The sequence below is a fragment of the Labrus mixtus genome, chromosome 9 (assembly GCF_963584025.1).
Source record: "Labrus mixtus chromosome 9, fLabMix1.1, whole genome shotgun sequence".
Classification (NCBI taxonomy): Eukaryota; Metazoa; Chordata; class Actinopteri; order Labriformes; family Labridae; genus Labrus; species Labrus mixtus.
This window is the reverse complement of record NC_083620.1, coordinates 14,158,588-14,183,806: the sequence shown is the minus strand read 5'-3', so window position 1 is coordinate 14,183,806 and position 25,219 is coordinate 14,158,588. Positions and strand designations below refer to the sequence as shown.

General features: G+C 39.9%; 1 protein-coding gene across 6 annotated transcripts in view; it reads right to left on the bottom strand.

Annotated features, from left to right (window-relative positions):
• Positions 1-236: 236 nt before the first annotated feature.
• gria4a (glutamate receptor, ionotropic, AMPA 4a) overlaps positions 237-25,219 on the bottom strand; it is a 112,301-nt gene continuing 87,318 nt past the window's right edge. Inside the window, exons 14-18 of one of the 6 annotated variants that reach the window (XM_061046388.1) lie at positions 22,127-22,325; positions 16,487-16,734; positions 11,893-12,007; positions 8,357-8,494; positions 237-3,868 (exon numbers count right to left, since the gene is read on the bottom strand). In XM_061046388.1, coding sequence (XP_060902371.1) covers positions 3,704-3,868; positions 8,357-8,494; positions 11,893-12,007; positions 16,487-16,734; positions 22,127-22,325 — 865 coding nt within the window. In that variant the 3' untranslated portion in view covers positions 237-3,703. Of the gene's footprint in view, positions 3,869-8,221; positions 8,495-9,937; positions 10,053-11,892; positions 12,008-16,486; positions 16,735-22,126; positions 22,326-25,219 lie in introns of those variants that run through there. The other 5 variants (XM_061046387.1, XM_061046391.1, XM_061046390.1 and 2 more) reach the window with 5 other exon arrangements.

Sequence of the window (25,219 nt, the reverse complement as noted above, 5' to 3'; positions counted from 1 at the left end):
TGATTTTAAAAAATCATAAAATTATCCTGTAAAAAGAGTATTGCAATGTGCCATACAACATGCACGTCTTACAACATTTCATATGATATTTAATTACGTAAACTGCATTGTTTTAAGCTATTAAACAAAAGAAGTCATCAATGTGATGTGGTAAATTACCGTAAATCAATTCTAGCCTGGTTATAGTCAAAAAAAGGAAAGAAACAGTTCATGAATAAGCACACAGAGAGGCCATGTTTAGCATTGATGTTTTACTAGAAAAAGAAACCAAATGGAAAGACAGAAATCAAGAAATAAAGAAACAGTGTGTTAAAGCCAGAGTGTTGACAGCCCAGCGGTCAGCTTTTCGCCGTCGATGCATGAAATCTAATGTTCTGGAGGTGGCGAGAAACAACAACACAACAGTATCTTGTAAAGTTTAACTTCCAGGTGTGTGGGTGTCCTGATAGTTAAATCAGTGGTATCTGTCTCAACAAAAGTAATTTAGCTCTAAATCCACTATTTGCACTATTTCTCTGAAGCTGGATTACTGCAGTTCTGCTGCACTGATCCCAAGAGCTAAGAAGAGGTGATTGGAAATGGTCTCCCTTATTCCATTCAGCCATAAAGAGACACTTGTTGTTTTAAGATAATTCAATTTATATGGAGTTTAACCTGAACACATTTGATGCAGAACTGATGCATTGGAGGTGTGTGTCTCTAAGTGTGTGTGTGTGTGTGTGTGTGTGTGTGAGAGAGAGTTTATCAAAGAAGTTGAAGTTCTTCTGTGTTTTTTTTGTTTTGCAAAATGTTAATGGTTACAAAGTAAAACACTTTGCAATGTTCAGAAAAGAGAACCAGATGAAGCTCAGATTGTCAGTTGGTGTCCCGGGTCCAGAATTCAAAGCAGCTATCCCATTATTTTTGCAGTGTAATAGGTCAGAAAAGTAACTTGTCATTGCTGAGATGCACTTTGTACAGAGTTCTGTCTTATAGGGGGGCAGAAGGGGAGACAGAAGCATTAAGAAAGGAAAGGGGGAATACAAAACAAGAAAAAGAGCAAGAAGGATTTTAGAGACAGTATGTAGGTCACAATGAAAATTGAATCATAATTAAAAAAAGACAATAAGGAATAATTAATCCTCATATGTTGTATGGCACAATATCTGTGCATGCTTAATTGTATTGCAACAAAAGGAGTAAAATTGCACCAATGTCCATAGAAAACCTTTCTTCTTTTGCTAATTGTTTTTCTCCGATATTAATGCAAGAACATTTTTCTCTCCCAAAGGCTGGCAGCAAAAGGATGTGCCAAAACAGGCAGCCATATGGTATATTACTAATTCTACTTTTTAGAATTGAATGGATCCAATTATGTCCACAAGAAAAAGTGCATACCCGGCTCAATTATGATTCCAATCTTTAGCGTCTATCTTCAATCTGTGGCTTTTGATCATGTTGGATTTCACTGTGTGGCAGCCTCGCATCTGGTGAGAAGACAAATAACAAAAAGCACTGAGGCGATGAGGAAATGCAACACAAATGCTACACTCTCCAAATGTCAGGCCGCTCCATTTTCCTACTGCACTGAAACCACAATGGCCCCCCTCCTGTCCTGAGGCCACCCTGAAAGTGTTCTGGCCTCCAAGTGTTGAAGACTGTAATCTGCATGCTGTTCCAGAGGGCATGTAGAGCTCGCAGACAGAAGATTACAGGAGTAAAAACAACAGTTGGACAGTGACAAACAGTGAAGAACTACTTGTGAAAAAACAGACAAACAGGCCGAAAATAAATAAAAAATCGCCCAAACGTCTCATGGTGCTGAAGCAATCACTCTGAGCTGACCCTGTGTATGCAACAATGTGTGTGCATGCCTTTCCATCGTACGTGTGTGTCCATGTGAGTACCAGATGGACATTCAGTGTTGAGCTGGACGCACAAAGACAGTGGCATATTAATATTCTCAAGTTATCAAAAGAAAAGAAAACCAGCCATATAACAGAATGTATGCCATGGCCTCTGACAATCTGTGATCAATGTCTTCTATAGCTCTCTATAGACGTATAGATATATATTCATTTGTATTATATATAATATGTAGATTTATAAAAAAAGATCTGATCTTAATTACAAGTAGTGGCATTTTTTTCTTTTATATTCATTATTGCAATGAATTGTTATCTAAGATGATGAAAAAAAACAAACAGGTGAGTTCTGTTTTGCTACGCAGTTATTTACAACAGTTTTAAAAAGCAAGCTTTTCTGATAATGGAACCTTTCTCCAAACACTGGAAAAAAGAATGAGGATCTCACATGACGACCAAACTGCCCGTAAGACTCGTTACTTTTTCAGAAACTGAAAGCTGAATCTAAAGGTCTTCAAGTAGAGTGGAAGTGCACAGAGCATGTGGCCGGCGGTTCTCAACCTTTTGTACCACCCTTGTTTTAAAGTACTTTGATTTGTTTTGTTTTTTTCAGTGTCTGGAAATTTGTATCTTCATTCAAGCAGACATAGAGGCTGAATTTTTGCTATCCCAGATACCTTTTTTCTCTCTCCAATCATTCGCTTTGCAGTCTTCTATAAGGTCCCGGTGTGAGGTTGAGAAGCACTTTGTTAGGTAGTCATATGAGATCTGCTCATGTGTCGTATTTTTTATTTCCCACAACTGAATATACAGTTTAAACCTCGCCTTTACCTCTATGCTATTTAGCATATCTACTGCCATGAAGATGCTGTTGATGAAGGACTTCTTGAATTACTCGTGTTTTTTTCTTTTCTTTTACAAACCCCCTGTGAGTTCTGCAGCCGAGATCAGCCGCACGTAAGTGTGTGGGAGGTTACTTCTGTTCTATACCGGCGTGATTATCTCACCAGAATGGGGCGAGAAATCATTCTCTATGCGTAAGAAGAAAGCAATTTTTCATTCAATTCGAACAGTCCATGGCAAAAAGAAAAAGGAGTGGGTTTGCACAGTCTGAACGTTCAAGGTTACAGTTTTCTGGTCTTCTAAGGGTGATAAAACCTGGCACTCAGTCTTTGCAGGCAAGTAAAGATGACCATGATGATGATGATGATGAAAACAATGTTTTGGAGTCTTAGTAAGGCGTTGTCAAGGGGTGTGGCATACTGGCCAACATCGTCCAAATGACGACAGAGCAGGAGCAGAACTGTTTGGTTGTATTTTCTTTATATATACTGTCGGCTGTGATCATCATCTTTATCACTATCATCATCATGATCAGGTAGATGGTCATGTTCACAGCTCAAAGTTCATTTCATGTCAGTCTGTGCTGGCTTTCTGAAGGTATGACGATATCAGGAGGATTTCCTCTCCGGAAATAATTATATGGCTGCTGCAGGCAAGTGTGAGAGTCAGAGATGTCCTTTGTTACGTTTTTTTTTTTTTTTTTAAATCCACTCTTCTCTCCACAGTTGTATTTCTCTTGTCTCTTGGAAAAGAAGTCAATGGCAGCAGGAGAGTGAGATGAGGATGTGCACTGTGTGTCTGTGTGTTCACTTTTTAATAGAAGTATTTGCATTTAAGTATCTGAAATTGTATTCATGTCTTCATGTGTGTGTGTTTCTATGCATGATAATGACATGTGTGCGATTGTATGTAAGCACATGTGTCTGTGTGTGTGTGTGTGTGTGTGTGTGTGTATGTGTCTTTGTCCCAGTCTGTATGTTGGTGTGTCGTTAAGGCACGGCAGGTGTTTTTGGTTTTCAGGGCAGTCCAGAGGAGACCACTGCAAGGCCGGGGTGTCGGAGAGGGGCGTGGCCAGCATGCACGGCTTTGGGGCAGTCTGGCGTCAAGACGCGGCCATTCTCCCCCACACTTCCTGTGATGGAAAGACGGGCCTTGTTCCGCATGGCTTCAGAAAAAGACAGCTAGATATGAGAAGAGATGGAGGAGGGTGGAGACAGCAGAGTGGAGATTTAGTTGAAAAAGAAACAAACAGATAATCTTATAGCTGTAGAAACAGTACAACAAATGCCACCAGTTGTGTAAAGACACAACAGTTTCAATACAAACACATGCACAACAAATGTTCATACATGCTAGTGCCTGTGCACATAATACTGTACACCACACAAGTATACGTTAGACATGTCTGAGGGTGCAATCACACATCCATTTACAGTTCACTTTTTCAACTGGATTTGTAAGTCATGTTATAAACTTGTGTTGAAACAAAGTCATTGCCAAATTAATAAGAATCAATGTCTATAACCAATCATCTCTGAAGTCATTTTCCAAGCAAAAGAAGACAAACATTTGCTGCTGTCAGATTAACAATCTTTTTTTTTTCAATATCAATTAGTCGCACTACTGATAAAGCTGTGGGCCTTATTTTAATGGTCTGGAGCGCATTGTCTAAAACGCCAGGCGCAAAGCAAATCAGGTCATTTTGCCAGCTACGTGGCACACAATCTGGGTGCCAAGTTCAGTGTGTGTGCTTGTATTGGAGCGAGCACTCATGATGGAGAGTTTTGTGTTTCAGCTGGAGGCTTCTGAATATTTGCAACTCAAGCAGGAATCTCCCTGAGGTGAAGCAAGCATCTTCGAGGTAGCGCTGTGTGTTTCCTCTAATTCTGACATCCACAGACTGAAATCACACTGAAAGAAATGTTAAGATAACAGGGGAAGCTGAAAACAAAAGCTTGGCGTCTTTCCGCCCTCTGCATTAAAAAGTTGTCAGCAAATGAAAAAAATATATTCTATTAAGCAGTGGGAGCACTGCTGTGCAGCCCCGTGTGTCTGACAGGGTTAAAGTCTGTGATGAACTTGTTTATGTATGCCCATTTTTCTAACGTGCACTCTAAATTGCAGGAGCATACTGCATGATAGACATTGGACCGTGTCTTCAAGATAAGGGTGCACCACCTGTGCGCCTCACCTCGCCTCTAAGACCAAAACACCCATCAGCGCTAATTGGGTGCAAGTTTGCTTCCTTTTTACACGAGGTGGGTGCTGGGGGTGAAAACGGCATCAGATGGAAAAAAGGGCAGACACGTCTTTTAAGTAGGATTACAGAGACAGTAAACTACTTATTGCCTGATACACATGTAAGTAACTTGGTTGCTCGGTTGTTTTAAATGTTGTATTGTTTGTTTTCTGAACTACAGTCACCAAAATTTGCTTGAAAAAGAACTAAGATTTCCATTTTGGCATCAGCTCAGAACACTTGCATGTTGTGCATTCAAGTATAAATGTTCATATTTAAACAAGCTGAATGCATGTAGTAATGCCTAAGAGTTTAAAATTCATTTCTTCAAACTGACATGGTGTGGATGCAACCCAAACTACACATTCAACTCTCACCAAAGGGCTACAACACAGTGCAAAGGCCACAGTCACATATTTGTTATTTTACCAAAGGTAACAGTGAACGTATATGCAGGCAACAGTCAACAAACATGTACATACAGTAGTGGACAAAGGGGATTTGGGTTGTAGACATCTGCATTTCAGAAGTGACCATGCATTTCTGGGTTCTGGGTTTGAGTTATCTGACAAAAAATTTGGGTGAGGATTTGGAAGCATATAGGATTTGTAAGGTGAGGACTTTGGAAAGACAAACAGAGAACATGAAGGAGTGTTTTTTTTCCTTTAAGGGTTCAGATTTATAGAGAGGGAGTGACTGACTATACTGCTCGGAGTAGGGGGGGACACTTCACACAGGCAGGCTACTCTGTGATGTTTGAGTAATGTTAGCACTACTGCTGCTGTGAGAGGAAAACCCTCAAATCGGAATAATAATACTTTCATTACTTTGCTATGAATGAAGTTAAAGGAATTTCCACCACAGTTAATGCCAATCCAGTGTGAGAAGCCTGTGTAAATTAGAGATTCTAGAGAAAGGAAAATGTTGCTGTTATGCCTTGGAAGTCTGAAATTAAGCAGTTTAAGATTTTCTTATTAACTAATGGCTTTCATACAGCATTAATATCTGAAAAAGTTTACTCGGCGATTACAAACATCCAGCTGTGTGTGGTAACACATTAGCAGAGAGGAAAGACAACAGCTTACCCTCTTCCTCTTTAAATGAGTGCTGTCATGCTGATTTATAGCACAATTTAAAACAAAAAGAGAAAACCTGCTCTCTAAAAGAACATCCAAGACCATTTCCAAGGAAAATATTCTTTTGCCTTCTGTTGATTTTTGTAACTGAACTCTTTTGGATGAAAATCTTAAATATGGCAGACATCCAGAGAGTTTCATAGCAGAATGATAAACGAAAAGCTGTTAGTGTCAGTGTTACTTTTTGGGGGAAGTAGCAATCTGCAGCAAGCATTGCACTTCATTTGTTGTTGGCACCTTTCCCCTTACCCAGATAAAAAGCCAATATTTAGCGTTCTGCATGAAGCTGTCTTTACTTCAGCATCCTGGGTATTGATCCTGCAAATTGTCTTAAGGTGATTATCAAATATGATCTTATTATGCCTCTGAAAGGTTCTCAAAGAGTTTCCTTTCCCTTCACTTAATTGGTCTATTACGTCAATAATCATGGGTCATGTTTTTAACAAGCACATCACTGAGTAGCCGTTCAATATGAAGTGTTCGCTTCATCAATAATTCCTCTGCATTAAAACAAAGTAACTGGGCTGTTTGGTAGTCGGGGCTGGAATAAGTCAGAGAGCTTGTTTGGACTGTGTGATACAGAGGTGCACAACTCCAGATTATGTATGACATATTAAAGACACTATATATGGAGAGGTTTATTTAAAGTCACTGGAGCTGCAAAAGGTCAGTATAGTAAGAATAAACTATTAACACAACAATTCTACATCTTTGTGGATTTGTGTATCCTGGTTTACTTGAATTCATTGAATAGTTTTTCTATCGGCTACATATGAAATTAAGCACCAATCCATGAATGCATATAAGGTATCCCTCTAGGAATAAGGCAAGAGGGACAAGTCATTACTGTAGGTGCATTTATAACGTTTTGTACATTATAGAGGGATTCATTTAGATAAAAAATAATCCCTGAGTTTTACTGCAGGTTGGCTGATATCTATGATCAGAATTAAAAGCAATTAAAAACTGCTGCTGGGTTAAAAAGAAAATGCTCCGCCTATTTCATTTGTTCCCGTCACAACTCGAACTTCCCTAATTAAAAATGTTACCTTAAGTGACTTGAGATAAAAAATCTGCATTTTAAGCAACATTTTGACTTTTCTCAAGCTGTCAGAATTCTCAGCCTTAATTTGTTTAAATTGGCTGAATAGCTACAAACGTTTTTTGTGTTTTTCTGATACTGCAGTGGTACTCATGGTACTGCTCATCTAGTTATGGAAATTATCTTGGGCTTCTTCTGATATGAGAGACAACTTGATAGTATTTTTCATCCCCAGGATGTCGATCACATAACGACTTGGTGTCCAAACATTAGATGTAATGAACATGTGGCTGGAAGTAGATGTTAACGAGGAACAAACTTCTGATCTCACGATGGTAAATTACGGTGTATTTCAAACATTTGAAGAAAATATTTAAAAAAGGTTTTTAAGTATTAGTTTTTTTAAATTACGCTAAAACTATTTCAAGTGATATTTAAGAAGGTCTGTTAATAGTCACACCTGTTTTTAGTTTTTTTGAATGCTTAACTTTGCTATCCCTGGTTTTATATTCTCTATACAGTAAAAACATTTGGGTTTTTGAGTGTTGTTTAGACAACACAGTCCATACTTTGGGAAAATAAATTGGGAAAATTAAAAGTGAATACTAAAGATGCTAATTGCATCTCTACATAAAGTATTTTGTCATCGAAGTGGAGTTGTGCATCTCTGCTCTTTCAATGTTTAAGTCTCAGCTAAGGTAACAATGCAGGTGCCTATGTTAAGTCATCAGCCAAGAGCATCACCATGAATGTCATCATCACCATCATCACCACCACCACCACCATCATCATCAGCAGCCAAAGACGATGGAACCAAATCTGTAGTCTAACAGATCTAACCCCAGTCTAGCCAGGGGATAAAAATAACAACCAAAACAAAACACATTTGGACCCCAAAGCTAAGAAAAGAAATGCCCAATAAATAAACCAAAAAGCAAAAAAAAAAAAAAAAGGTTGGAGAAATATAAGAAGCTACATTGGTTCCACAATGCTTGACCACATCGTCATCACCACATGAAGTACAACACGGTTGCGATGGGCTGCTGAGTCAGCCTCTACATCGACAATACAAAAATCTACAGCACCACCACCATGATCAACACCACCATTACCCCACCTATATGGGAGCCGCTAAGTCCTACCCCTATATCTTGACCCCCTCGGAGCCGTACACGTTGTACCCCTCCCTATAAGTGGCTAGATTCTGGGTGCTGGGGGAGGGGCTGGGGCAGTGGGGGGGGCTAAGGTCCACCTTCATGCGTTTGGCTTCTGCTCGGGACTTGTAGCAGAACTCGACCAGGGCCACCAGCATGGCCAGGCCCAGACCGCCAACAAGGATGTAGAAGACCCCGGCCACGTTGGACAGACTCAGAGCCTGAGACGACTTGTCCTGCAGAGAGGGAGCAGGGATGTGTGTGTGTGTGTGTGTGTGTGTGTGTGTGTGTGTGTGGGGGGGGGGGGGGGGGGGGGGGGTGGTGTTGGGAGTAGAGCAAGGAAAGAGGGGTGAGGGGAAGGATGAGTCAAGGCCGGACGTTGTGGGGAAAAAAAAGGTGATGAATGAAAAACAAAAAGGAAGCGAAGAACAGGCAGAGTGATGATGGAGGTTTAAAAAAAGATGTATCATTACGAGAAGGTGAAAGAATAAAAGGAGAAAGTATGAAGGAGAAGGAAGTAAAGGAGGAGCAGCGAGCAACGACATGCCAAAACGTAAGAGGTGAGAGGTTGGGGGAAGAGGTGGGAAAAAGCAGATAGAGAATGTAGGCAACAGTAAGTTAGCCACAGAAATGGAGACTATAACAGAAATATAATCAGAGACAAATTCTGGTATTATACTGTTTTAAACTGTGCTATTATAGTATGCTACTACAATTACAGTTGTTATCACTTCATTTACATTCTACACCTAAGACTACAATGAATACTAAAATCATCACAACAGCTGCTACATACAGTCTTACACATCTGTAACAGTCCTACACACAGACTACATTTCTACAACTTTAACATTGAATGCACAACTCATTAAAGTCAATAACAGAAATAAAATGACAGAGCAGGCTTAATTCTGAGCGGTGATGACATTTTTTTTCTAAATATATTTAAATGGTATTTAAAGGCTCCAGTTAACTAAAGTTCTTTAATTTAAAAAAATCATTTTCTTCTTTGAAACTTGATATTTCCAAATGTCTTACCTAAGTAAAACATTGTATTAACAAGACAAATGCTTATGAATAATATGGTAACACTTTATCTTAAAGGTTAATCATTTTTTCTACCAATTGTGTGAGAAGTTTCATGAAAGTTCAAACTTCATTTGACCTGCAGTTAGTTTTTGCCAAAACAATATGTGGGTCTACCAGTAAAACAAAGCATTACCATGTTGTACTCCTGGTTATGGATATAAAAAGATAGCCTTGGTTTGATTACATTTTAAACCTGAGGGTGAAAACTATTTTCTTCTACTAGGTTACTATCACTAAAGCTAAAGGTAAAGCTGATGCTTAGGCTAATGCATAAAGATAAAGTGGTAGTCTAGATGAGTTTCATGAAAAAATTGTCAATGTGGAGTGAAGATGAAATTGTTCCGGATTGGTACAGGAAATAAACAAGGATATAAAGTGATTGTCATTTGATGCATGTGAAGATGTAAATTTGGTCTATATGTTGTTCAAAGTCACTTGATGGACTGTAAAGTCTACTGTGGACATTAAAGAGATGTGAGGCTAATTGAGAATATAGCTAATGCTAAAACAGTAGTTGGAATAATCTGGAGCGTATTAAGGATGTGAGTTTTAGGCTAACGTTTTGTGGGCCGCAGCAGGGTGAGACTGACCTTACTTCCAGAGTCCTTGGGTCCACACTCTCCCTTGTCATACCACCATTTGTTTTTCAGTTTGTCTAAGACGCCTGCTTCGCTCAGTTTCAAAACTGCAAGGTTTACTGGGGTTCTTCGCGTGTAAAAATAACATAAATAACATCATAGGACATGTTATTTTATGTTATTAGAGTATATTACATTTGCATTGCACAGCTCAGTCACATAAAAAAAAGGTACTTTTGTTCAAATCAAGTGACCTAGCATGGATCCCACTGAGTACATGTGTGTATGCTCGATGAGGAGGGGCTGGGGGGCGCGAGGAGCTAAGGCGAGCTACAGACATATGAGTGGGACCCACCTTTGTCACTTCAGGTAACACACCCATACTGCCCCAGCTTTTCGTCTACTGAACAAGAGGCAGGTACTGTTAAGCTAGGACTATTAGCATTGTGCTAGCACTGTACTAAGACTGGGAGAGGCCGCTGCAAGGAAAAAAGATTTTGATTTCAAACCTAGCCGACTTCAGGGCCATAGGTAAATCCCTCCTTCTTACAGGTGTCAGCTTTACTTGATGCCCGTCCATCTCACTTTGCAACATTAATAAAATGTTTGACTTTAAGGCAACTTTCAGGTCAGTAAGTAAGGTCTGCTTGGCTAACAGGGTGAAATATGTCCACAATCTGAGGATAACTTGGCAAACATTTTGAACAGATATTGATCTGTTCTGTGACTTTGGTAATCCTTTGACTCTTCATCTAGCGCCAGCAGGCACAAATGTTCATTCAAGAACATAAAGTATCTCAGTAATTTGAAGTCGACTTGGCACAAAGAGATCTACGGTCCCCTGAAGAATCACCAAATTGACTTTGGATATCCAGTTATACCTCCTTTAAAGGTGAGAATGATAAAATAAAGTTTGCTAAATGGTAGGCTACTTCTTGGAATTTAGTGATTTGTTCAGTTCTCACAAAAAGGGAACATGTTTCTTTAATTTCTCTGTGATTATTTAAATATACAAAGCAGAACTTTTAGAAGTACATTAATCCGGTTACGACTGCTTAAACAAACAGAAGACAACAAGAATCATTAAAAGAAAGTGGAAACAAAAGAGTGGTTCAAATGTTTGAATCAATAGAATTATTGAAATCCAACTAAAGCACAAGGGAGAAGGTTTATCTGGTAATTGCATTCTGCAGCTATCAATTATTCATCCAACCTTCTGCTTCAAGTCAACCTGAGCCTAAAAGAATCTGAGAGGGTGTTTCTCACTTTCTTCCTCGCTCCTCTCCCCAGAGCTGCCACTAGAGGGCGAATGTTCCTGTCTTGACAGTAATTGCTCTCTTTATTTTCCCACCTATCCATCTCTGAACCCGCTTCCCATTACCCCTCACTCTGTCCTTTCAGAGGGGCATTACCAGATCAGCGCCACACACATTTGAAATGGTTATTATCATGAGGAGTGCTTGATTTATAGTGTGTGGCCCTCACCCGCAGAGGAGACACATTCCTCTGTATGATATTGAAACATTTATCTTGGATGATTCTTCATAAAACCCTATTCAAAATTGATATTTTAAAAGCATTTTCATTATCTTCAAAGGGAAAAACTAATTGATTCAATTTAAAAATGCTTTTATTTTCAGAGGGTTTCTTTTTATCAGAAATGTCATATTCTTCTATTCAGTGCTTAATAAGCTCAAGTATTGTATCTTTGTCACTGGGTCTGAACCTTTTATTGTAAAAAGGCACACACTACTGACAACAGATGCAACATTCTGCATAAAAGTTGCTGGGTGTCTAAGGACATTTTTGGGGGTATTTTTTGTCCTTCCTCTATGCTTCTTGACTTTTCACCAGGGCAGATGCGTGGTTACACTCCCAGGGCGGGGGCCGTCGCGGGCTGCCAAGCCGGTGAGTGGCCCCCGCCCCCCCCCCCTAGTGGTGGGTTTGGGCAGACAGAGAGGGCTAACCTTGGAATCCCCTCCCCCGCTGCCACATTCTCCTTTGTCATACCACCACTTGTTTTTCAATTTGTCCAACAGGCCCTGCTCGTTGAGCTTTAGAACGGCCAGGTTGACCGCGTTTCTTTGAGTAAAAAAAAAAGGAGGGACAGATAAGAAAGTTTGGTCAGAGCAGAGGATGGAGGGAGGGACAGACAGACAGGATGGACAAGGACCACAGCCGGGGAGGAAGAAAGGGGGAGGAGGAGAGGGAGCAATGAGGGGAGAAATCAGAGGAGATGAAGGGACAAAACGTAGGTTAGTGGTGGAGGATGTACCCCAGACAACACTCCCTCTTACTCTCTCTCTCTCTCTCTCTGACTTTCTCTCTATTTTTTAAAACATTAGATATGGATTTCTGTTTTTTTTCTTTTTCTTTTTAAAGATTCGTATTTATTTCTTATTTTCGTCCTGTGTCGCTTTACTTTACCAGGCTGCACTCACAGAGGAGTCATATTTCCTGTTAAAACTGTGTTAACCAGTTCTCTGCAGTCTGCTAATGGTTCTCTTGTACCCTCCTGCTGCTCACTTACCTTTCTACTATGCTGTGTGTGTGTTTGTGTGTTTGTGTGTGTGGCTCCAGTTTCCTACAGCCCTCCTGCTCACACCCCTGAAGCAACTGACCTCCAAAAAAAAAATCAGCAGGGACACAGGCTTAATATCAGGCATGCATGTGGCATGAGCACATAAATACAGCAAGGATTTATATCTAGCATGTTTATAAGAAAAAAAGCTTCAGCACAGTTTTCAGTTTACTGTCAAAATCCACAGTCAATATCCTGCAAGGCTATATCCAACCATGGTTTATTGTATTATTTTTCTAATTTTTAAGGCTCAACATTGTGAATATATTCAAAAGTAAGAGTAGAAAGAATACTTTTTGAATGCTGTGTCATTTGCAGACAACTTTTGGATCTCAGATTTCAGTGCTTCTCTCTGGAGGTGTACGTAGGAAGCCTCAAAGAAGCTGGGAATAGTTGCACTACCATGCATCAGAAACCTAACTTTAACAATGACAACATGGATCTTATGGGAAGATTTTCAAATCTTTTGAAGCTGATATCCATAACTGAACTGATATGATGTATCAGCAGTGGCTGTCCTAAGAGGTTAATATTCGATTAATGTAATGGTAAATGCTAAATGCTAAATGGACTTCTAGTCTTGTGACTACTCAAAGCTCTTTTACACCGCATGTCACACCCACACATTCACACACTGATGGCAGAGGTTGCTTTGTATAGTGACCATCAGAAGTTACTAATCCCATTCATGGGCTTTCATATTCTGCTGACAAAGCAGTGGGATAAATTTGGGGTTAAGTGTCATGCCCAAGGACACAGCGGACATGTTGCTGCAGGAGCTGGGGATCGAACCCTCAACCTTCAGGTCGAGAGACGAATGGCTCTACCAACTGATCCACAGCCTTTACGGTTGTTAACATCTGTGGTAAGCTTTGCCACAAGACAGAATCTAACAAAAGTGACGTAGTCCTTAATAAAATATAAAAAGGGCAAAACGTTGTACAACAACCAGAAGTACTGGTCATGTGGTATAAACAAACCTGTTTACCGTAGCTTTTAGTTTTCCGTAAATGTTCTAGTCCTGATCATGTATTTTGTCTCTTATTGCGATGCAACCAGTTCCCTGTTCCCTCACCGCAACATCTGTCTACAACTGTCTGACTGTCAACAAACTCAGCTGCAGGTGCTGAATGATTTTGCATACTTTCTCTGCATCGCCTGAATAAATTCCTTTATTTCCTGTCTCCCCTTGTTTGCTGCACTTTTGTTTTTTAAAGTGACCTATAAAAAAAAAAAAATCATCCTGTAGTCATTTTCTGCTGTTACCACTCTCTGCTGACCGCCCTGTTGTTTGTGAGATGCTGCAATCAGGCTCGGCTAATCTCTACAAAAAGGTCACTGCAGTTGCTGCGTGTCTGTTAATCTATCCTCATATCTGTGCATCAGCTTTTCCGATTGTCCCACCAGATCACAGAATGTGTTGTTGGACAGGTGATAGTATGAGCCAGTGACTGAAAGGGGCACATTCAATTGGTTGTTAGGGATGCCTCTCTAAATACGTACGTCAAGAGATTTAGAGAGAGAGAGTGTTTTCATGGGTTTCCTGATCTATTCTTCAAGACATGACTAATCACATCAATGTCAGAGGTAGGAGAAAACAGTTCAAACATCTTTTTGTCAGTCATGATTATAACAGTCACATATACATAATCAAAGGCAGTTATACTTCAGAAAGCATACATTCCTAACATTCATATTCATTACTGACATCATCAGGTTATATTAGAGCTATGTTTAGAACACCGAGAGGAAGGGCGCCATCACCTGACGTGCGCACTAGCAGCCACATGTGTGCACCTGGTAGACTAGGTTTCCGCAGAGTGGGAGAAGCCAGAGACAACCGTGGATAGTCCCAGAAATGCTTTATGGCTTGGGAAAGGGGGGAGTGGGGTGGTTAAAAGGGATCCATCCACCCGCTGTCTGCCACTTTTCCCTCATGAACGGAAAAACCTTTGAGTAAATAACAAGGGATAAATGGTGGGCTTTTTCTGAGGGACTCGTTTTCAACACACAGGAGAAAGTTATAGGACAGGATGTGAGGCTGATATTCTGTTTGTGTTTTGCGTTTCACGAGGCAATAATAAAATACTGACTTGAGAGACTGTGATGGAGGGAGAAAAGAGAAAAGAAGTGGTCCAGCTTTTACCTTTTTTAGTCAATTATTTTCCCACAGGAGGCACTTGAGAGATTGTTGAGACAAAATGTCTTTACGGCTGTCACAGACTGCTGGAAAATAAATGCATTTGTTCGCATACCTCAGTGACGGCTATAACGACTGTAGCTGTAAGTTACAGGTTTGACTGGGGCATTCACTTATAAAGGGGTGCTATAATGTATCTATGTGCACACACATGTCGGAATAGCATAAGTTTACCATTGCAGTCTTCTCTGATGGATTAATGTTGGGTCTTTGTAAGTAATACAACAAAGAGTAAGGTCTTTTACCTTCTTTTTTGTAAAGTGTCTTGAGATCACATTTGTCATGAATAGGCCCTATATAAATAAAGATTGATTGATTGAATGTTATTCAACTAAAAAAACATGGTATCATATAGATGTCTTCAAAATAGGTGTATAGTTTTTTTTTCCAATTACAAAATAACACAACAGAGCTTCTGGCTACTTGTTGCAAGTGGCACAAGTCCCTCCTCTGACTGGGCACATTGCCTATAAACCTTTGGACTTATGGGGTGGCACTGATCACATTTCCAGGGGGACCAGGCCCCACCCTAGACACACAACTGTCAAGTTTATAAAGTTAATACACAAGTGTCTCCTGAGGGAAAATCCAAACAAAGGATTTTATGACATCACTTTCTCATTCAATTCCTCCAGCTAACACACTCTCCATGAAGTTTTAAACATTTGTTTGTACATTCAAAATGATTAACCACTGATTTCCCCTTGATTTGGGATGAATAAGGGCTCGTCCGATTGCCTTTCATATTTACTTTAAAATGTATTTTGAGCAGAATTAGAGGATCTTTTCTCTTCTCTTATGTGTTTTTTTTGTTTTGTTGTTATCAGATCTGATTTAGATGTCTAGTGCCCCCTTTTTCCAGGCCCCTCTACGTCTCACTTTTAGTCTCCTGTTCATCTATAAATTTCCCCTTGTGGCTCAGGATGTAGAGGCAGCAGTCTGAGGTTCAGCCCCTCCTTGCGGTCATATTCAGTTCATAAAAATCTCTACCATAATAATCATAACCATCATCATCATTATCACCATCATGACTACCATCTCTGAAGATGAAAGGAACAAAGAGACGAGACAACGGAAAAAATGGACAGAGTTACCTGTGAGGTGGCCCTGTGGAGAAACAGAGTGATCGATAAAAGGACGGAAAGAATGTAAGACACTAAGGGGACGGACCGACGAATGACAATGACACAGGACATTGGACACAGTAATGGAGCCCTAAATTAACAGTGAGATGGACTGAGTGAAAGGGTAGCTAAAAAAAAAAGAGATATATAAGGAGGGGACCAGACCGAGGAAAATAAAAAAACTCAGGGAAGGGAAAGTAAGATGAAACATAAAGTCTGCATATTAAATCGACTTTCATATAGCGCTGCTGCTGGGTGAAAACCTATAACTGATTCTTTATTTTTAGAGATTATAGGCTAAAACTAAATTTATTTCTCAGGCCATGATTTTTACTGTCAAATTGAGACTGATAGTGCTATGAGAAACGACCAAAATCCAAATGATCAACTGAATTCCTAATGGATGGAATTCATTGTATTTATTTTTCTTTGCATGTGATTACAGCTACTTGTACTACCAATAGCCATTTTGGGAAAATAAAGGTTACCATTTGACCTTAAATTCTTGTGGATAGCAGATTTTCACCTGACAGCAGTGACACTTTAATCTACTGTATGTTGAGTTTAAAAAGGCACAGCAGGGTAGGTGGAATATCGCAGCAATAGTACAGCATCAGCGTTGCTACTGTCTCCTATTGTTACACTATTCCACCCACCTTAACTGTGAGCCTTTCGGTGTAGCAATCCCATATCCTTTGGAGTCCAGGTTTCCCCCGACTTTCATGGTGTCACAGGGCTTGCGCTGCTCTGTGTACTCGTTCATGGTGGACTCCAGGAGGAAGGCGTACTTCCCCTTGGACTTGCGCACCCTCGCCACACCTTCGCCTGTGGTTTTGGTGAAGACAGTCGGTTCAGCAGACTTCATATATGACCACATCTTCTCGTATACGGCTATTTTGGACCTCTGGGATGGGGGAGATAAGGGAGAGAGCAGAGGTTAATTAGAATTGAACTGGCATCAATTTGCGAACATACAGAGCCAGATTTTCTCACAGATGACAGTTTTCATAGAGCAGTGAGGGAAAGACTGCCAAGGGAAGGGAGATCATGTGGGCCAGGCTGCATACAAATGCTTTCGCTTGAGGAAAAGAGATGACAGATTGAGAGAAAGACAGGCAATTCAATCCTAAATTGCCTGGATCTGTGATGCATGTAGATAAAGAAGAACATTCTGGATGGGTAAGGTCTCACAGGTGGAGAACACGGAGTAACATTTCAATGCAAGTTGCTCACTAAAGGTATTTCATCCTTTTGCCCTTTCTGTCATTGAACTGTATATTTAGCCCTTTAAATTAAGGGTACTTCTCCAAGATGAATAACTAACTAACTAACTAACTAACTAACCTTAAGGTCCTGATCAGAAAGCCTGAATTTGAGTTTCATCATCATGTTGATGACACCCAATTGTACCTTTCAGTTTCCCTGCTGAGTTGAAAAATACTCATATAACATAAAAGTACAGATACCATACAGCTTCTTATAGCTAAATCGAGACAAGACAAAAACATATATTATGTGTAAAAGCCTAAACAGAAACTGTTTATGCACCTCTGTTAATTTTGTGTTTTTTAACAAAAAATCAAGTTTAGGGTTATCTTTTTTTCTTGCCTCAGTTTTGAAGCCCAGATTAGAAATGTCACAGTATTTAAGTATTTAAAAGATCAGAGCATTTTCCTGCAGATTATTTAGAGCCACATACTGTACATTTTCATGAAGCTTCAAATACTCGGCTAAAATACTTGGCCAAATGAGTTTGCCACAAAGTCCCCACTGTTTCAATGAAGGTTTGCGCAAAATTAAAAAGGTGCTGGGGGTGCAGGTGACCTAGTGGTTAGTTAGTGTGCCCCGTGTACAGAGCCTACAGTCCTCACAGCGGGCAGCCGGGATTTGAATCCGACCTCAGGCTCCTTTGCCACATGTCATTCCACTCTTTCTTTTCCTGATTTCAGACTCTATCAACTGTCCTGTCTCTCAACAAAGGCATGACAAGCCCAAAAAATAATCCAAAAAAAGGGTGCAAAACAGGATTGGGAAATGTAATGTATGAAAAGAAGCTACGCATGGTTGGCTTTTAAGCAGATTTAACACTCACCTTTTCTGTCATGATAACACGTCCATACTTTGTGTTTATTTAGTTTGCCATTGTCACCTGACTGATTTTATTATTCAAATTAAAAATTAAGGGGGATAGTTATATGCTCATCAGCTAGGTGTGAGGCAATCAGAGCTACGGATTAGAAACAACATGCCATGCTTAATGAGACAAATTGGTTGATCTGGGATATAAAACTGAGAGCTGAGGAGGTGAAAACAAAGAGCGCTATTCATGATGTTGACACAGTGACACTCAGTGCTGGTTATTGATTAAGCATGAACATTTCTTCTTTGCTCCTACAAAGGAAAAAACATGTTAGCATTCAGGCTTAATATATAAGAAGTGTTCTGTGATGGTTTTCTGTTTTTGAAAAATTGCATTTATTTCAATTTTTTTTTTTTTTTAAAGGTTTTATGTTTTTGGCTTTAAGATTTTTTTTATCTTAGAGACAGAGTCAGAAATCGGGGCGAGAGAGACAGTGGGGAATGACATGCCTGAAAGGAACCGCAGGTTGGTCTCGAACCCGGGCTGCCCTGCCAAAGCATCACGGCCTCTGCACACGGGGCGCACACACCAACCACTAGTCCACCGGAGCCCCTCATCCATTTTTTTTTATAGATTGTATAGCAGACTGATTGCACTGGTTCCTGTGGCTTCCTATGGTTCCTGAATACAATTACGCTGCTGATGGAGTGAAGCGTCTTCCATCTTCCATTTTGCTCCTCTGGCACAAAATGACATTTATAACCACATTTAAAATATAACACTACGCCTCCCTTGACAAGTCATCCATAAATCTTACTTTAACTGATTTTATGACTGGAATAGTGGCACAGTGCTCTGGTTGTGCCATTATGAATTTGGTCAACTGTTGTGACACAAGAGCTTTTTTAGAGGAAATCTATCTGCCATGAAGCACTGGATTGTATTATATTCAGTATATGCCATGCATTTGTGTGTATACAAGCAGCGTTGTGCACCAGTCTATGTATAAAAAGTGAGAGTTAATGTGTTTTCAAATGTATGTGTGTGTGTGTGTGGATTGTGTGTACTCAAGAGTGAAAATAACAAGCAGAGGAGTCAAACTGTCATCCTCCACAAGCATCCTGCTCCCTTCGTCTATTCCTCTCCCGGTGATAAAGTGTTATTCAGTCACTCTGCAAGCCACTAGCCTTAGCCTCAGCAAGTGAAACTAGTGTCGGGGAGGGGGGGGGGGGGGGGACGATGTGCATGTGCGAGCGAGCGTGTTACTAGTGCATGACGGACACCTATCCCATAATAATGTCACTTACATCCAAGAGGACCAGAAGGATACCTTTCTTTGCAGTCCACCCTCTCTTACTCTCAATCCTCCATCTCTACCGAAGTCAATCATTAATTGACACTAAAACGCCTTTAACCGTTAATTTATTTGCACTTTTAGATTCATTACTTTCTGTGTGTATGCATTTAGATCTGCCTGAATGTGTGTGTGTGTGTGTGTGTGTGTGTGTGTGTGTGTGTGTGTGTGTGTGTGTGTGTGTGTGTGTGAGAGTGAGTCAGCGTCCAGCTTTTGAGGGATGGATGCGTGACAGAGCAGTGTTACTCTTTCCAGATTCTTAAACAATAAAAGAGGCTTCGAAGGGGGAAATGAATGATGCAAGTCACCTTCAGGCATAACACACTATATGCAGAACACACTTGACAAACAAATCTGCTCTGACGCACACACTTACATGCACATGCTTACATATGGGGCTGAATATATGCATTGGTGCATGCCTACACACCATAGAAACACACATACACGCACAGATAATTAATGGTGGTGGCGAATCCCCCTCAGCTGTGGGAGAGTAAATTGCTTTTTCACCCTCCACAGATTTCAGTTGCTCGTTATGTTGATGATGCCAGAGCCGCTCACAGAAGCACAAACTGTCTGCTACAAGCTCCACCTTCCCCTCCTCCACTTCCCCAAACACACACACACACACACACACACACACACACACACACACACACACACACACACACACACACACACACACACACACACACACACACACACACACACACACACACACACACACACACACACACACACACACACACACACACTAGTGCATACATCTTTGCAAAGCACTACTGTGAGTTTGTATGCTTAGATACACACACAATGCATGGGCAAACAAACAGTTCTGAATATTTTCCGACAGAGCTTGATTACCTGACAGAGCGGGTTTGTTTCTGTGCATGCTAGGAAACTGGTGTTTTTGTACCAGTCTGCAGAAATGTTCTGTCTTCATCAGCATTGTTTGCATGTGTGTCACTGCTTGTATGTGTTTATGTGTGCTTATGTAATTGCAATCCAGTTAGGTGAAGGGGTCAATGGATGAAGCCACTATAGGGCCACTCCTCTGTCATTGTTTTTTTTGCTTTCTATTTTTAGATACAGCTCCCTGTTGTATATTCTGTTCAAACACTGCGTCCCCATAACCATTTATTTAGTCAATTATTAGTAAAATGATAGCTTTATAATCCACTGTGACCATGATTGTACATTTTAATCAAAAGGTAAATGAAAATAAATTACCCAGGTGCTTTCGCTTCAAGTAATCAGTGTTGGCCTCTGAAACCTTGGTGTTAACTTTGAACAAGACACTAACTTTGATCCACAAATTTTCTAGAAAAAGTGAAAGCCAGACATATGAGTTTAGCATCACTTGCCAGATTAAATCCTCTCTTAATTGAAGATCAGTAGAAAGTCATCCACTCCCTCCTCTCCCACCATCTGGGCTGTAGTTAATTGTTTTTCACTATGAATCTACTATGAAAGCTTTGAATTTCCCTCGGGATCAATAAAACATCTACCTATCTATCTATCTATCTCACCCCACCTACAGTCAGAGCCGATTTATGCTGCTCTACTTTTGTCTGACTTTGATAAACGAGACACCACCGCTATCATTTTTTCCTCAAGTGCTTCCATTTCACTTCACAAGAAAGTTTGTCCCTTTTCTATGAAGCCCCACAAAAGAGCAAGAATGCAATAATGGATGAAAGGGAGAGTGGTGATTCTAAAAGCAAAGTATAGCAGAAAGGTGTCTTTCAACTACAAGGCACACACAGGATAGACCATCACTTCATTTAATAGCCGTTCAAACAAGAAATAACGTGCACAGGTCATATGACAGTTCTGAGAGCACATTGTACCTCAGTTTACTAAGTCACCAAGTTTATTTACGTCAACATCTGCTGGAATGAAATGTTCTTCTTGTTTCAAACTTTTTGCAAGTGCATTACTACATTTTCAACACATAACCTAAAAACTGTGAATATGCAATTTTGACTTCTGCTGCTGCATGTATGATAAAGCCTCTGGGAGGAAATTACATTATACATATATATATTTTTATTATTATCGGGGGTGGGGTGGGGTGTTGTTGAAGCCATCAACATATAAAGCAATTAAGCACAATGCTTCTTTTTCTAGGTGCTGGTCATTGTCTTCAGTCTGACCAGCAACTTCAGAAATAAAAACGGAATGGAAAGAGGTGACTGGATTGCGTTGTACAGGTATAACTGTCTGCTTGTAGCAAATTATTAATTGCGGTGAAGCATTAGTCAGACAATAGCCAATTTGTACCAAGATTCCTCTACATCTGCTGCAGTCTGGAATGTTTGAGTCCACATGGACCACGTGGAAGCAAACACAGCCAAAGCCCACGAGTTGCTTGTTTGGGACATGCAACTTGGACAACATACAGAAACAACAACCCTTGTAAAATCATCGACATGTCTGTCCTATTTTGAATTTCTTTGCAGATATCTTGATGGAAATCGGCAAAAAAAACTGATATAGTTTGCAACTGGTATGAAACTGAAAACAAGTGGTAAGCAACTCACTGCACTGCAGGTGTTCAGAAACTCTCTTAGCATGTCTGTTAAAAAAATCTACATCATTTTATGTCAATCTTTTTCATTGACACAGCTTTTAAGGTATCCTAAAACTCTGATAAACGTACAGTACATGCACAGCTAGTTGAGCAGTAATGGGTTATTATGTAAAAATATCAACAGCGATACTAGTAGGTTGGAAAAAGTCCTCTTTCTGGTTCTCTGAAGCGTCAACATTTTCTCTCCTTCTCAGCACTATAACAAAATAAAAGCCTGAAAACACTGAAAGAACTAAGAGCATGAACAGAGCGTGTCGAGTCCATACCCTGAAGAACTCCTTGGTAGAGCCTGCGTCCAGCGTTCCGTAGGCTATCTCTGTCTGTTTGGCCAAGTCCTCTGCACTCTCTATGGGGGACACCATCCTCTCCACGGTGAGGAAAGCAGCCAGGTTGGCTGTGTAGGAGGAGATGATGATGAGTGTGAAGAACCACCACACACCTCCGACAATACGTCCAGACAGAGACCTGCAGAGAAGATAGACGGAGGCAAGGGAGACAGAAAGGGAGTGAGGAGGAGAGTAAAGGCAGACAATTGCAGATGAGAATTCAGCAGAAGGACGAGTGGAATACAATGATGAGTGTGAAGGTTAAAGGGATAGAAATGAAAGACAAAGAGGGAAAAGAACAACAGGGAAACATAATTAAGGTTTGCTCCTCAGAGATACGCAAAACAACACGCTGTAGTTACACAAAGCATTTTTTCGACACCACTGTGTGCATGACTGTGAAAATGACAATGCTGCCGAAGTAATTGTCTTCCAACCCTTGAACCAATTCAGCTTGAAGAAAAACAAAGGCTACATGAAACAGATTGTAATCTGGGCGCTCCTCCTCACTCCCTTCCCATTCTCATCTCTGGGTTCCATGTTTACTCTCTTTATCTTCCAAATGTGAGCACAAGCATCAAACTAAGTGGCAATTCATTTTGTTTGCGTGAACTAGTTGTCACCTTGTAAAAGGGGAAGAGAGCAAGCAAGAGTGAGCACATTAGAGAGAAGGGGAGGAAGACAGAAGAAAGAAATAAACTGTTCTCTTTTAAGTGCTGCATTCAATAACAGACCTTCAGACTGTAATGAGCACAAACAACAAAATATCCACACTTTAAGATGGCGAGAAAGAAAGTGAAGAGGCTATTGGACACGACGTGTGCTTTCAGGTTCACAATTTTCTTTTAAATTATAACATTTAACAGATCATTACATTCACAGAGATCAACTTCAAGTACCGAGCTTCCATTAATCGAAAAGTTCATGCGCTTATATCACAATCATTTCAAAGTTGTATTATTCTTTATTAAGAGGTATAGTAAATTAAGTGTATTTATCAGGGTTGATACATACACAGTGACTATAACAATAAACCATTGGCCCATTCCCTATCTACAACCGAAAATCCAACACTGAAGCCTCACAGACTTTGATGACGGCAGGTATGCAGTGTGAGCGTGTGTGAGGGCTTGAGATGGTAAAAATAAGGAATGGGACATGACTTCGCAATGACAAAATATACAAGTGCCAGTATGACTAAATCATCTGGTAAATGTTAGGCACTCTCTTTTAAGCTCTGTTTGTGTCACTATCATTTGGAGGAAAATGGAAAATATGTGTCTAAACAGGGGCTGGAAAGCTTAAGTCAAAGGTGGTTTTTGGAGCCTTTTCTCTGAAAATAGCTCTACTATATTTGACAGAATTGCTGCTATAAAGTATTGAGTACAACATAACCATAAAGCATTAACTACGAACTGTAAAAGTTCCCAGAATCTAGCGCTGAGTTCAACTGCAGATTTAGGGGATATTTTCTTCAGGTTTGAAGGTATCAGCAACTTTTGAATACATGAAGTCATTTGACCAACTGAGTGGTATAATAATAATCTTGATTATTATTTCACAGTATATGGATGATTTTTGTACACTCTGACACGCATTCATAAAATAAGGCCCAACAATTTTTGCAAAGGTTGTGTGGTGACATCACCACTTGGATGTCAGAGCAGGGATGTGCAAGTTATTGATAGGGTGAGCTGGTTATGAGAAGTGCCAAAGAAGGGAGAGGGTAAAGGAGAGAGAGCAGAGATGCAGGGAGGCCTGACTCGGCATAAATTGTCACCTTTTAGATCAACTCAGCATTCTACTGTAGTTCATAAGCCAGCACACACACACACACACACACACACACACACACACAACATACTACACTAACGCACGCTCAGACACAAGCACATATTTACACACGTTCGCACGCGTGCATGCACACACGCACGCACACACGCACACACACACACAAATGTGAATTGATAACGCGTCCCGAGGCATTGATCTGTTTGCCTGAGCTAATGAAGATGGTTTGTTCTGTGATGGATTTTTCTGTGAAACAGTTGTTAGTTTTTGTTTTATACTCCCAAACAATGGTCAGACGTTTTTTTCCCAACAGGTAACACTCTAATAAATAAACTTTTGTTATTAGTCATTAGTTTTATCATTAGTTTTCATTCTGATAAAACCTCAAACAATATTTGTTTGTCATATTCATCAGTATGTGCGTCTCTGTTTACAAGTGGATTGTTAGATTATTTTTGTACTTATTTATGGATTCTACTGTGGAGACTTTTAAATGTTTGCAGCACTTTAGTCCAAGACAAACTTCCCCAAGGGCATCATATCGTATCGTAATGTATCAGATCAGATCCTATCGTACCAAAAAGGACAATAAGTGTTTAGCACTGCTAAAAACCTTGATTTGACAGTGATATCATTTATAGTCCTGGTGCTCGGATCAACCAACACAACAATGTCAACTCATGTGTATTTGAAAAGTTTTCCCAGTAGGTTCTACGGGGTCTCCTAAAGAAAACAACAGGGGTGTGTGATCTAATTGGTTAGCTTTTAAAGCAGCTGTGACAGTTTTATTTTAAATTATCTGATGCAGCGACTGTGTGATTTAAGTGGGCATCCAAACACGAGAGTAAGGGGAATAAAAGCAAAACAAAGCTGAAGAACTTGACATAACAACTTAATTTATTTTACCTAATTAATAACCAGCTGCTAAACTAAAGGTGCCATAAGTAAATTGAAATATAAAATTTGATTTCTACATGATTCTTTTTTGTTTTTTGCAACAACTTGAAGAGATTATAAAGTGATCAGTTGAGGACTTTCAAAAGAGGCGTACAAATCCAGTCACTCTTTTGGATGAATTAAAAACCTTCTTTTCGATCAGCTATTTGAAAATAAATTGTCTAAAAAACATCATTATTTTATATGCATATATCTTAATTATTTATCATGAATAATATGTATTTGGTGTTTAAATTCTTAATAAAAAGCAGGAGGTAACAAATAATGTTATTAAATGATTCCTAC